Source organism: Chiloscyllium plagiosum, unplaced genomic scaffold (assembly GCF_037043375.1).
Source record: "Chiloscyllium plagiosum isolate Xiang-an unplaced genomic scaffold, Cpla_swu_hap1 HiC_scaffold_32, whole genome shotgun sequence".
NCBI lineage: Eukaryota > Metazoa > Chordata > Chondrichthyes > Orectolobiformes > Hemiscylliidae > Chiloscyllium > Chiloscyllium plagiosum.
This window is the reverse complement of record NW_028270170.1, coordinates 29,572,111-29,587,065: the sequence shown is the minus strand read 5'-3', so window position 1 is coordinate 29,587,065 and position 14,955 is coordinate 29,572,111. Positions and strand designations below refer to the sequence as shown.

Below are 14,955 nucleotides of genomic sequence, written 5' to 3'. Positions count from 1 at the left end.
CAGTCAGGGTTTAGGCATCATGATTGGATCTTTTAAGTCAAGTTTGTCATGGTTCAAAATTGCAATTATTATAGGGGAGTCTTCAGTCAGAAGCACAAACAGGTGATTCTGCAGTTGTGAGCAAAATTCAAAATGTTGTGCTGTCTCTTTGATGCCAGAGTAGATTAGATTAGATTACTTACAGTGTGGAAACAGGCCCTTCGGCCCAACAAGTCCACACCGACCCGCCGAAGCACAACCCACCCATTCCCCTACATTTACCCTTTTACCTAACACTACGGGCAATTTAGCATGGCCAATTCACCTGACCTGCACATCTTTGATCTGTGGGAGGAAACCGGAGCACCCGGAGGAAACCCACGCAGACACGGGGAGAACGTGCAAACTCCATACAGTCAGTCGCCTGAGTCGGGAATTGAACCCGGGTCTCTGGCGCTGTGAGGCAGCAGTGCTAACCACTGTGCCACCGTATAGGTAGAGAAAGGGATGTCGTTTTCAGAGAGAATACAGGAAAGTTAGGTAGGAGGTTACAAAGCAGGACCTCAAAGGCAATAATCTCTGGATTATTTCCAATGCCATGTGCTAGTGAGAGTAGGAATAGGTGGATAAATGAATGGCTGAGGAGATGGTGCAGGCAAGGATTCTGATTTCTGGATCACTTGGTTCTGGTTCAAAAGGGCTTGGTTTCAGCTGAACTTGTAAAGGACGAATATCCTGGCAGGGAAATTTACTTGTGCTACTTGGGAGCCTTTAAACTAGCATGGGGAGGGGGAGAATTATCCTAAGCAGTAGTGAGGACAGACAGAAAGCTGAGGAAGGGCTTTGAAGTTAAGCAGAGCAGGTCAGTTAGACAAGGTCAGTGAGAGCACTTCAGAGATTGAGGTAATTCTGAATAATTAAAATGCATTTAATTCAATTCAAAAGGTCTGACACTAAGGTGGATGAATGGGATTGGGACAGCTATTACAGAGACATGAATTAGGGATGGACAGGGCCAACAGCTCAATGTTCTGGGGTCTAGATCCAATAGGAAACATAGAAAGGGAGGCAAGAGGAGAGGGGGCATTTTTGATTAGACAGAATATTATTGCTGAAGGAGGAAACTATGGAAGATTCGAGCAGTAAGGCAATATGGGCAGAGCACAGAAATAGGAAGGGTGCGGTAACAATATTGGGGCTGTACTACAGGCCTACCAACAGCAAATGTGAGATAAAGGTGCAAATATGTAAACAGATCTTGGAAAGATGTCGGAGCAACATGGTGGTGGTGACAGGAGGTTTTAATTTTCCCAAAATTGACTGGGATTTACTTAGTGTTAGAGGTCTAGATGGAGCAGATCTTGTAAGGAGCATCCAGGAGGGTTTTCTAGAGAAATATGTAAATAGTCCAATTCAGGAAGGGGCGATGCTGGACCTGGTGTTGGGAAATGAGGCTGGCCAGGTGGTTGAAGTTTCAGTGGGGGGATTACTTTGAGAATAGTGATCATAATTCCATAAGTTTTAGAATACTCATGGACAAAGAGAAGAGTGGTCCTGAAGGAAGAGTGCTAAACTGGGGGAAGGCCAACTATACAAAAAATCAGCAGGAGCTAGGGAATGTGGATTGGGAACAACTGTTTGAAGGTAAATCCACATTTGATATGTGGGAGGCTTTTAAAGAGAGGTTGATGAGAGTTCAGGAGAGGTATGTTCTTGTGAAAATGAGGGTTCGAAATGGCATCATTAAAGAACCATGGATAACAAATGAAATTGTGAGACTAGCTACGAGGAAAAAGGATGCGTACACAAGGTCCAGGTGACTGAAGAGAGACAAAGCTTTGGAAGAATGTCAGGAATGTAGGACCAATCTGAAATGAGGAATTAGCAGGGCTAAAAAGGGTCATCAGTTATCTTTAGCAAACAGATAAGGAAAATCCCAAAGTCTCTTTTTTAATATATCAGGAGCAAGAGGGGAACTAGAAAAAGGGTTGACCCACTCAAGGATAAAGGAGGAAAGTTATGCGTGGAGTCAGAGAAAATGGGTGAGATTCTTAACAATTACTTTGCATCGGTATTCACCGAGGAGAGGGACATGGTGAATGTTGAGGCGAGGATAGATGTTTGATTACTCTAGGTCAAGTCGACATAAGGAGGGAGGAAGTGTTGTGTATTCTAAAAGGCATTAAGGTGGACAAGCCCCCATGTCCGGATGGAATCTACCCCAGGTTACAGAGAGAAATGAGAGAGGAAATAGCTGGGGCTTTAACAGATATCTTTGCAGCATCTTTGAACACAGGCAAGGTCCCAGAGGACTGGAGAATTGCTAATGTTGTCCCCTTGTTTAAGAAGGGTAGCAGGGATACTCCAGGTAATTATAGACCAGTGAGCCCTGACATCAGTGGTGGGAAAGCTGCTGGAGAAGATACTGAGGGATAGGATCTATTCCCATTTGGAAGAAAATGGGAATATCAGTAATGGGTAGCATGGTTTTGTGTGGGGAAGGCCATGTCTTACAAACCTCCTTTGAGGTGCCAAAGTTGGGGAAGGGCTGTAGATGTCATATACATAGTTTAGTAAGGCATTTGATAAGGCTCTCTATGGTTGACTGATTGAGAAGGTGAGGTCGCATGGGGTCCAGGGTGTTCTAGTTAGGTGATAGAAAACTGGCTGGGCAACAGGAGACAGAGGCACTAGTGGAAGGGAGCTTCTCAAAATGGAGACCCGTAACCAGTGGTGTTCCACAGGGATCTGTGCTGTGACACTGTTGTTTGTGATTTATATATAAATGATTTGGAGGAAGGTATCGGTTGCCTGATTAGCAAGTTTGCAGATGACACCAAGATTGGTGGAGTAGCAGATAGTGAAGGGTACTGTCAAAGAATACAGCAGAATATAGATAGATTGGAGAGATGGGCAGAGAAATGGCAGATGGAGTTCAATCCAGGCAAGTGCAAGGTGTTGCATTTTGGAAGGTCCAATTCAAGAATGAACTATATAGTAAATGGAAAAGTCCTGGGGATAATTGACGTACAGAGAGATCTGGGTATTCAGGTCCATTGTTCCCTGAAGGTGGCAACGCAGGTCAGTAAAGTGGTCAAGAAAGCATACAGCATGCATTCCTTCATATGACGGGGTAATGAGTACAAGGGTTGACAGGTCATGAGACAGTTGCATAGTACTTTGGTTCGGCCGCATTTGGAATATTGCGTACAGTTCTGGTCGCCACATTACCAAAAGGATGTGGATGCTTTGGAGGGGGTGTAGAGGAGGTTCACCAGGATATTGCCTGGTATGAAGGATAATAGCTGTGAAGAGAGGTAGAGTAGATTAGGATTATTTTCATTAGAAAGACAGACGTTGAGGGGGGACCTGATTGAAGTCTACAAAATCATGAGGGGTATAGACAGGGTGGATATCAAGAAGCTTCTTCCCCAGTGTACAGAACTCAATTACTCGGGGTACGAGTTCAAAGTGAGTGGGGAAAGGTTTAGGGGAGATACGTGTGGAAAGTTCTTTATGCAGAGGGTGGTGGGGACCTGGAACTCATTGCCAGTGGAGGTGGTAGAGGCGGGAACGATAGCGTCATTTAAGATGTATCTGGACGGATACATGAATCAGCAGGCAGCAAAGGGATACAGATCTTTAGAAAATAGTAGGTTTAGAGAGAGGATTTGGATCAGCGCAGGCTTGGAAGGCCAAAGGGCCTGTTCCTGTGCTGTAATTTTCTTTGTTCATTTGCTATACTTAGAGAGGATTTTTCTGGGAGATCATCCAGTAAAACTATATGGCTGGAACTCAAAAATAAGAAAGGAATGATCACTTTGATGGGATTGTACTGTTCACAGGTAAAGGGATGACTGGCAAGTGGGAAATTTGTGGAAGTGAGATAACGAGAGGTCAGAGGCAGAGTGAAGGGTAAGGCTGGTATTAGTAGGGAACAATCAATGAATAGAGGTGTTTAGGTTCTGGTCAAGAAACCAGCACATGGCATTTCTCAGGTATAGTCAAATGGGATCAAGTGAATCTCTTGGAAGAGTAAAAAGGGAGTATGGGCAGGGAATAAGGAGGGCAAAACTGGGATCTGAGATAGCCTTGGCAGGTAAAGTTAAGGACAATCCAAAGAGAGTCTACAAGTACATTAAGGGCAAAAGAGCAACCATGGAGAGAGAATAGGGCCCCTTAAAAATCAACGAGGATGTCTATGTGTGAAACCACAGGAGATGGGAGAGATACTAAACAAATATTTCACATCAGTATTTAGATTAGATTCCCTACAGTGCGGAAACAGGCCCGTCAGCCCATACAGTCCACATCGACCCTCCAAAGAGTTCCCACAATCCAAAGATGTGCATGTCAGGTGAATTGGCCATGCTAAATTGTCCATAGTGTTAGGTGCATTGATCAGGGGGAAATGGGTCTGGGTGGGTTGCTCTTCGGAGGGTCGGTGTGGACTGGTTGGGCCGAAGGGAATCTAATTTAATCTAACCCATCCTGATCCACTTCCCTCTGACTAATGCACCTAGCACTATGGGCAATTTAGCATGGCCAATTCACCTAACCTGGAGTGTGGGAGGAAACCCACGCAGACACGGAAAGAATGTGCAAACTCCACACAGACAGTCAGCTGAGGCTGGAATTGAACCTGGGATCCTGGTGCTGTGAGGCAGCAGTGCTAACCACTGAGCCACCATGCCGCCCATTTACTGTGGAATTTGGGGAAATAAAAACATATTGAAAACATTCTACATTACAGGAGAGGTGGCGCTGGAGGTTTAACAAGCGTAGAGGTAGATAAATTTCCAGGACCTGATTGAGTGTGTCCCAGAATATTGAGAGGAGCGAAGGAAGAAATTGCAGGGCCCCTAGCAGAGACATTTGTATCATCTACAGCCACGGGCAAGGTGCTGGAAGACTGAGGGTGGCTAACATTGTGCCTTTATTTAAGAAAGGCTGCAAGGAGAAGTCTGGGAACTTTTGACCAGTGAGCCTGATGTCAGCGATGGGTAAGTTGTTCGAGGGGATTGAGAGACAGGATTTACACGCATTTGGAGAGGCAAGGACTGATCAGAGATAGCATGGTTTTGTGGGTAGGAAATAGTCTGTCACAAACACACAGTTTTTTTTTAAAGGACGTGGCCGATAGATGAGGCCAAAGTGGTCAAAGTTACCTACGTGGACTGTAGTAAGGCCTTCGACAAGGTTCCGCATGGTAGATTGGTTAGTCAAGTTAGATCATACGGGATTCAGAGAGAGCTTGTCAAATGGATACAAAATTGGCTTTATATCCATTGTAGGAGAGAGGGTGGTGGGGGAGGGCTTTATTTTCAGACAGGAGGCCTTTGACCAGCAGTACTCCACAGGGATTGGTGCTTGGTCTCCTGCTGTTTGTCATTTATATAAATGATTTGGATGAGAATATAGGAAGCATGGTTAGGAAGTCTCCAGATGATGCCAAACTCAGTGGTATAGTAGACAGTGAAAAGGGTTATCTAAGATTACCAAGGGATCTTGATCAACTGGACTGAGGAGTGACAGAAGTTTAATTTAGATAATATGAGGTGCCACATTTTGGTAAGGCAAACCAGAGCAGGGCTTACAAAGCTAATGGTAGGGCCCTGAGGAGTGTTATCAAACAGAGACACCTAGGTGTTCAGGTACATAGTTCCTTGAAAGTTGCGTCACAGGTAGACAGGGTGGTAAAGAAGGCATGTGACATGCTTGCCTTCATTGCTCAGACCATTGAGTAAAAGAGTTGGGACATCATGTTGTGGTTGTACAGGACATTGGTGAGCCACATTTGGAGTACTGTATGGAATTATGGTTGCCCTGCTATAGGAAGGATTCTGTTTAAGTGGAGAGGGTGCAGAAAAGATTTACAAGGATGTTACTGAAACTGGAGGGTTTGAGTTGTAAGGAGAGGCTAGGACGTTTTTCATTTGAGCGGAGGATGGTGAGCGGTGATTTTATCAAGGTCAGCATTCCAATTTGCATTGCACATTAACGGGGTTGTGTACTTTTTTAAATCCATTTTTTCTAGATCTACTCCAACAAAATATTGTGAGAATTTGGAGCATTTGGATTGCTTGAAACACATTTACTCCCTCAAACACTCATCTGTTTAGTACACAATTTAGTGGTAAATTTCTTCAACACTTGCAAATATAAATGCTACTCTCAAAGGAAGAGATCTGTAAAGTGTTATTCAAAGAGAGCCATATATTTATATTTATGGATTGTGGACAGAAAAGTCACTTTTTAAAAATTTATCACTTTCTTTAAATAAATGAATCAGAACAACAATTATAAGGGTTAGCCAAGGTTAGGTTTACATTATTTATCTCTAACTGTCTTACAATGCAAATAACAAAACAAATACATATCCAGTACTGTGAAATATCTTGTTTTTAAAAGGAAAACATTATTCTTAAGTAGATACAGACTTGAACATTGGGAGAAAAAAATTTCTGAAAAGACTATGCAATGTCCAGTACCAACCTGTGTTGGATAGTTGACATACTGAAGTGCAGAATTACTAGAAACCATTGCTCCTAAGTAGGACATTGAACAAACTGCATACAGCCAGCGTGGCGTTCGTTCAAGTGAAGGTTTTTCCAACAACTGTATAACTAGAACAAGATATGTCAGTCAGATATAATTAATAAATACAACTTAAATATTTGGACAAATAATTTCATAATTTTGAATATCATGCTCTACTACTGAAGTACTTTGCAATTCTTTAGATATGTAAATACCCATACTTAATGACACTTCACCAACAAAAAAAACCATTCACACCACATAAATACAAACTATCATTGAACTGAAGTCAGACCTCAAAGTGCATGCTTCCAGTTTTTTAAGGTGGTTGGGGTGTCAGAAGCTTTGTTTGGAATGCCCCTTAACATTAGTCATCACCTTTTACCTTGCCAATAGATTTATACCCGCAGCTGGGAAAACAGTAGGAACTGCGGCTTATGAAAAATACATGATCATAGTTTAAAATGCAGTCAGTGGTGTATGTCTTCACTTTGCTGCTGACCACGAGATCCAGGCCAGTAATTGTCATAAACTTTCCACTACAATAAGTCCAAAATCTAGAAAAGTTAGGGAAGTTCAAAATATAGTTTGTACACATGTAAATACTCAAAATATTTATAAAATATTTTTCAACATCTTTAATATTACTTACTTAATTTAGAAAAGATGGCATTAACAATACACTGTACAAACACAAGTGATTTTGCGTAAGTAAATGATTCTTGCTGCTCTCCATATTTGCCTCTGGTTCTGTAATACAAAAGATGTAAGTGCCCAAGTTAGACAATTTCTGGTAGCAAAAAAAAATCACAATCATTTCAGTTACCAGTTAGATATCAAATATGTAAAGAAAATTACTTGCATGAACAGAGACCAGACCATAAACACTGACTTCAAAACCACATCTCCGAAATCATTTAGGTCTAACGTGTAAATGAAATTTAGTTCACATTCGTTGCACACATGTAAACTGAATTTAAAAATCAGGATTGTTCCTAAAACATCCTGGATGAAGCATTGATTTGGCCTGACTGAACACAAAAAGGGTAACACTCAGATACTGTCCTCACATAGCGCAGTCATAGACCTCAGCTCAGATTGTTAGCTACGTTATAGCTACCATTTTAAGATGGGACTAAAATGAAACTGGCAAAGCTAAAATATGGCTCCACATCACTCGTTAACCAGAGAAAGCAGTTGTCTACCGCAAAATCAGACATTTTGGTATCAGAACTGAAAAGCATGAGAACCCTATTTCCATATCAATATTATACTCAATTACTGATCTGAAGAAGACAGCGCTGATCAGTGCGAGTTAGAGACTATAACTTGAGAGCTAACATTATCAACATCATCTGTGGCCACCCCAGGTTCAGGCAAAAGTACTGCAAGGTAAAGGTTACACCACCACTGTAAAGATTCCCAATTCACTGTCTTCATATCCTTCCAGACCTCACTGCTGCCCCCATGTTTTTAGATGGAACTTGTCGGTGTGATTCTGCTGTTCCCAATTACACCCCTTGTGGACCAATCTTCTATTTCTATTGTGTCATGGATTTTTATTATGCCTTGTATCATCATGTTTCGCTATATGCACTACAAAAGTACCAGTCAATGACCATCTCAAACAAAATAGAATTCACAGCTAACTTATGAAGGAGCAGGACTCCAAATAAACCTGTTGGATTATAACCTGGTGTTGCGTGATTTTCCTTTTAAGATTGAAGAATTTAATAATCTCCCATTGACATTCAACAACATTACCTTGGTTGAATGCACCATGATCACCTGGGATTACCACTGACCAGAAAGTGAACTGGACTCGCCACAGAAATACTGGGGTTACAAGAGTAAATCAGCAGGTTGGAATTCTATCGCAAATAATTCATTTGATTCTCCAAAGTCAGTCCATCAACTTCAGTGTACAAGTCCATAGTGTCATCCAGAATTCTCCATTAGCCTCAATGAATGCAGCTCAGATAACACAAAAATAAACTTGCGTCATCCCACCATCACTTAGATGGATAAGTGCAACTGATGCACAGGAACACCTTCCACACCGAACTTGGAACTACTCATCTTTCACTGTCATTTGGTCAAAGTCACACAACTCTCTTCTAAACAGCACTGTGGACGCACCTACAAAAATATGGACTGCTACAGTCCAAGGCGGCAGCACATCAACATCTTCTCAAGGACACATCAGGAAGGAGAACACTTGCTCATCTACCAATCTATGGAAGAAAAATGTTTCACCCATACCAGCTCCCAGTCTATCACAAACCTTACGATTTGGTCTTTCCTTCCTTTCAAACTTCTGATTGGCACAGCATTCATCTTACAGCTGCAGATGGACTTATCATGGAGAATCCATGAGGCTGAGAACATTGTGGAAAGCATGTTTAGCAAGTTTGTCACACCACTATAAGGGGCAACCAGACCAAAAAGAGCTAGGTGATTACAAGGAAGACTCGTTATCATGACAGACAGTTCAGAAGTCCCCTATGATCATCCCCTCTTAAACAGATATACCATTTTGCACCGGTTTATCTCAGAAGGCAATAGATGTGGGATTATTGACTCTTGTTAAGGAAGGAAAAGGAAGATTTTTGCTAGGGAGGAGAAACAAAGATGATCAGTAGTATATGGAAATGTCAAACTTGCAACATGAAGAGATAACATTATCTGAATGGCAGAGCAGGCTTGAGGGACTGAACTGAGTCATACAGCACGGGAACAGACACTTCAATCCAACTTCACCAGGTTTCCTAAACTGAAATGGGGTGGCATGGTTGCTCAGTGGTTAGCACCGCCGCCTCACAGCGCCAGGGACCAGATTTCGATTCCACCGTCGGGTGATTGTCTGTGTAGAGTTTCACATTCTGTCCATATCTGTGTGGATTTCCTCCAGATGCTCCAATTTCCGACCACAGACCAAAGATGGGCAGGTTAGATGGACTGGGAATGTTAAATTTCCCATAGTGTCCATGGTGTGCAAGTTAGCAGAACTGGAAATGTAGCATTACAGGAACGGGGCGAGTCTCAGTAGGATGCTCTTTGGAAGGTTGGTGTGGACTCGATGGGCACAATGGCCTGCTTCCACACTGGAATTCTGTCCTTTAAATAGTCCCATTTGGCCCATATGCCCCTAAACCTTTCCTATCCTTGTACTTGTCCAAATGTCTTTTAAATGTTGTATTTCTACTTTGCCCCACCACTTCCCCTAACAGCTCATTCCACATTTGCACCACCCTGTGTGGAAAAAGGTGCCACTTTTAAATCATTCCCCTCTCACTTTAAACCTATGCCCTCTACGTTTGGACTATCTTACTCTGGGGAAAAGACCTTGGCTATTCACATTAACCATGCGGCTCATGAATTTATTAACATTGATAAGGTCACCGCTGAGCCTCCTATACTCCAAGGAAAACAGTGCCAGTCTATCCAGCTTCTTCTTATAACTCAAGTCTTGATAACATCCTTGTAAATCTTTTTCACACCCTTTACTGTTTAATAACATCCTTCCTAAAGATGAGCTACAAGAAATGTATGCAGTACTCCAGATGTGGTCTTATCAATATCCTGAACAAGAACATGGTGTCCCAATTCCTGTACTCAATGCTTTGCCTGATGAATGCAAGTGTGCCAAACACCACCTTCACCATCCTGTCTTCATGTGATGCCACTTTCAAGGAATGATGTACCTGCACCCTTAGGTCTCTCTGTTCATCAGCACTCCCTAAGGTCCTACCATTCTTTTTTTGGCAGTACAATTGTTTTTAATGAGCACAATGAAACGAGTAGAAACGACACTTTTTAAACAAAAAGGCACTGTCCGGTACACAAAAATCCCTCACCCTGAAACACCGCCCCTGCAGACCGGTGAGGTTACAGATTGGATTTCCGTCTAAAACTCACAACACAGTAAGGTGTTAATCAGACTGCTCAAACACTGTAATTACTGTAATCTCAGACCTCGATGTAAAAACAGAGTGTCCGTTACAACAGAACAATTCATAACACTTCTCATCCTGAACCAATGCAGCTTTAAGCCAGAGATTCCACCTTCATTCCCAGAAAGTTTCTCGCCCCAGTCATTTCAAGTTGTCCTGGCACCTGGTTAACCGAGTCTCACCTTCACAATCTTCCCCTTTGGGAAAGGTCCTACCAGTAACTGTGCAAGATCTGCCCTGATTCGTCTTACCAAATGCAAATACCTTGCAATTATTTAAATTAAGCTCCATCTGCCACTTCTCAGCCCATTGACCCAACTGATCAAGATCCCTTTGTAATCATATAGAAACTTCATGACTTTCCACTACACCACCAACTTTGGTGTCATCTGCACACTGCCTAACCATGCCTCCTATATTCTCATCCAAATCATTTATATAATAGCAGTGGACCCAACATCAATTTTTGCAGCACACTGCTAGCCAGAGGCCTTCAGTCTGAAAAATAACACTCTACACCACCCTCTATCTCCTACGTTTTATATCCAATTGGCTAGTTCCCCCAGATCCTATATGGTCTAATCTTACTAATCAGTCTACCATGCGAAACCTTGTCAAAGGCCTTGCTAAAGTCAATGTAAACCTACTTCTACTCCATTTCTAGCTAAGGAGACAGATTTTTTTTGGGGGGGGGGGGGGGGGGTGGGTGTGTGTTGGCTGGCCACAAAACGCTTAAAGATGTAATGAGGAAATGGGAGATTGGCAATAGCCCAACAGCTCCAAAGGGAATGGGCTCTTTTCATGACCATAGCTGTCGATTTTTAGAGAGACCAGACAGTACAAGGAGAAATAACACCTTATATTCATTAGTATGGGAATGAAAACTGATAAGTTCATTTAAAAAAAGAGTAGCCAGCCAGGATATGTAAAATCTCACACAGCTTGTAATATGTTTATGAAAACAAAAAACAAATGTTGTTCTCTTAGAGCTAGAGATGGGAGAAGTTGTAATGTGGAATAAGACAATGGCAGAGACACTGTGTCTGCCCTGGGTGCAAGGGGTAATATGAATCCATTATAATTGGCAGCATCTGACCATTAATTACAAAGCTTTTGATAGTACCAAGTTTCGTTTCAGGGTCAGAATCAAACACGGTCATTAATTTCACAAGGGAATGGCTGTGAATGTTATCACTTGGTATCCTGTTCACACAAATTCACAGATGCTAAGGCAAATGTTCTTAATTGCCTTATAGCATCCTGTTATTACTTGGTGAGCCCAGATATCCCTGTCTTCTGCATTCCTCGAGTTCTCCACTTTTTCTGAGCCTTCCTGCCAGTCTATTTTCTAGTGCAGTAAATGCGTTCTATAATTCCGCACTACATTTTAGTCTAAATGTTGAAAGACAAATTTTAAGACTATAGACTTTCTCAGAGGCAGGGGTAATGGGTTAACAAGGTGGAAAGCATTCATTATATAGAGTCATTTAACAATATTGGAAGCATTAACAGTAAATGGCTTAATCTTTACTATTGACACTCGCTGATTGTAACCGTCACCCAATCAATATTTAGGTTGCCTGATCCGGATGTTCCTCTCTGTAAAAATGACTATAATTCATTAAGAAATTGCTGTTCGAGAGAGAAGATTGAGAACATGCCCCTGCGCACATGGATGATCATTCTCTCTCTCTTTCTCCACCCCCTCCAGGGCCCAGAATAAAGATGAAGGAGGTAAAACTACTTTGAGTTTCTAAGCGTTTTGCTTCAACTGAGGGGGGGGGGGGGGGAGAAACAAGATGACATATAGCTGAAACCCTCCAATCCTGGCAATATCCTTGTAAATTTTTTCTGACCCCTTTCAGGTTTCACAACATCCTTCTGATGGCAGGGAGCTCACAACTGAACACTATTTGAAAAGTGATCTAACCAATGTCCTTCGATGGTGAGTTTTTTAAGAATGTAACTAGTAGAGTAAGAAAGGGCACCTGCAAATGTAACAAGTTTGGATTTCCAAAAGAAATAAGGTATCACATATGAGTAAAACACAAGAGAAGGACACAAAAGTTGAAGGTAATATTAGCATGGAGAAGACTAGCTAATAGACAGGAAACATACTTGGAATGATTTTAGCATTTCCAAATTGGTAGCGTAACTAGTAAAATGTCAATAATCAATGTTCATTACTCCGTTATTTAAAGTCTATATTAATGACTTAGAGATTTACTGCAATGTATCTCTGATTTACTGACAGTACAAAGTTAGGTGGTAACATAAACTGAGATTAGGACACAAAAGAATCTAGACAGATTCAGTGAATCAGCAACAAGGGAATAGACAGTATTTAACATGGGAAATTGAAAGGTTAATTGTTTGGTAATAAGAACAAAAGTGGAATTTCTTTTTTTAAAAATTGTATCACATTTAAATGTGAATATTGAGACACTAGTTATTCACAAAAGGAATAAGGTTAGCAATACATTACAGAAAGCAATTAGAAAAGCAAACTGCAGATTGCATTTTATTCTAACAGGATTGACATTAAAAAAGAAAATCTTGCTAAAATTGTACAGGGTTTTGGTCAGACACATCTAAAGTACTACATGCAGTTTTGTTCTGTATTTAAAGGAAGAATATACATGAATCATAGGCAGTAAACAAGAGTTCACTAAATTAGTTCCTGGGAAGAGAGGACCATCCAAAGATAGGAGATTGAGCAAATCAGAATCTCAAATTTAGAAGAGTTAGAAAAGTAATCTCATTAAAATAGAGCTTCTGAAGGAGCTTGACAGGAGACAATTAGAGCAATCTAAAACATGACAGCAAAGTGTCTTAAAATGTATATTGTCACAAAGAGGTGTAACAGTCACATGTTTTGCTTTTGAATTTTGAAAGTATTGATACATTTTCAGAGAAACAATAAATGTGAAAAAAATACTTTAGGCAACAGAACTAGTTTTTCCAAATCAAACAACTCAGGTGTTCTGAAACTGGTTTCCAGTGTGTGGCCATGAAGAGCCTGGATCTCAGTAGCTCTTCAACTGTAGGAACACAAACTGCCACATGTCTGCAGAGTGCATTGCATCATCTGTGCATCACTGCAATAAAACTAAGAACTGCGAAACGATCAAAAATAGAAATAGTTGGAGAAAATTCTTCAGGACTGATCAATGGACTCAATGTTAACTCTTTCATTTTCCATAGATGCTGAGTTTCTGAAACAATTTCTCTTTTGGTGCATAATTTCACTTGAGTTTATAATTTCGAAGCAAACAGTAAGCCTGTTTATTCTTTGGGGGTTTGGTAGGAAACAGGCCTAGGCTCTAGGAAAGGATTGATGAGTCTCCCTGTTTGCTGCATCTCCACCTCATCATTGTTGCCCCTGTCCTCCCCCCTCAATGCCGAGCAATCCGGAGCTGCACCGCCATTTCAATCAGGAAGCCTCACTCTGTCTCTCTCTTCCGCACACTCACATCGTCTCCTGCAGAATCCCGTAGTAAAAGTAACAGACGAAGACTCCCAGGAAACAGAAGAGCAGCCGCAGCTTCTCGCTGGGTATTTTCTCCATGGACGGTTCGGTCGCCTCACTCGGCGCCTCCGGCTCCAGGGCAACAACTTCAACCGGTCCCATCAGCCTCCGCGCGGACCACCATCTCTCCTCCCACTCCCTCCCCAAGGAGGGAGAGGAAGGCAGCCCAATCCTATTGCCTGAAGACGGAATGGGTGACCACAACGTCAGCCCCGAGCCTGACAATTCAAACAGCCCCCTGATCGTTCCCTGTTACATTTTTTAAAATATTGATATTATCCAGCAGGCTTGTCCCAGAATGGAAGAAAAATAACCGGCACAGCCGAGTCCCTCGGCCAAAGGGGTCCTGTAAGAGACGGTTAGGCTGTCGTGTAGGTTGTTGATAGGGCGCCTGCGCGGGAGACGGATGACGGACCATACAGGGTTTATCGTGAGACACTGGAACCGAAGTAGGCCACTCAGTCCATCGTTACTGCTGCACCATTCACATGGCTAATCTAATAATCCTCAACTCCTTTCCCTCCTCGATCGCTTTATTCATTAAAAAAATGTCCACCTCAGTATACTAAATGACCTCGCCTTTTACAGTAAATAGTTCCACAGGTTCACGTGCCTTGTAGGAAGTTCGTCCTCATGTCATTTTGGGGACGCCCGGTGGTTAGCCCTGCTGTCTCGCAGCGCCAGGGAGCCGGGTTTGATTCTCGCCTTGTGAAGTTTGCACATTCTCTTCGTGGGTCGCCTCTGGGTGCTGCAGTTTCCTCTAAAAGTCCCAAGGTGTGCAGGTTAGGTGGATTAGATACGCCAAACATTGCCCCTCTCAGTCCAGGGATGTACAGGTTAGGAAGGGATGTCGGTGGGGCTTGCTCTTCAGAGAGTTGGTGCAGATTTGATGGGGCGAATGGCCTCTTTCTGCACTGTAAGCGTTCTATGATTATGTCTCAAATCTTTGACCCC

At 42.2% G+C, this 14,955-nt stretch overlaps 1 protein-coding gene across 2 annotated transcripts in view; it reads right to left on the bottom strand.

Annotated features, from left to right (window-relative positions):
• slc35b1 (solute carrier family 35 member B1) overlaps window positions 1–14,118 on the bottom strand; it is a 31,384-nt gene extending 17,266 nt beyond the window's left edge. The window contains exons 1-3 of one of the 2 annotated variants that reach the window (XM_043675188.2): window positions 13,946–14,118; window positions 7,172–7,269; window positions 6,475–6,605 (exon numbers count right to left, since the gene is read on the bottom strand). In XM_043675188.2, the coding sequence (XP_043531123.1) occupies window positions 6,475–6,605; window positions 7,172–7,269; window positions 13,946–14,103 (387 nt within the window). In that variant the 5' untranslated portion in view covers window positions 14,104–14,118. Of the gene's footprint in view, window positions 1–6,474; window positions 6,606–7,171; window positions 7,270–8,803; window positions 8,915–13,945 lie in introns of those variants that run through there. The other variant, XM_087977884.1, reaches the window with a different exon arrangement.
• Between the last annotated feature and the right edge of the window lie 837 nt (window positions 14,119–14,955).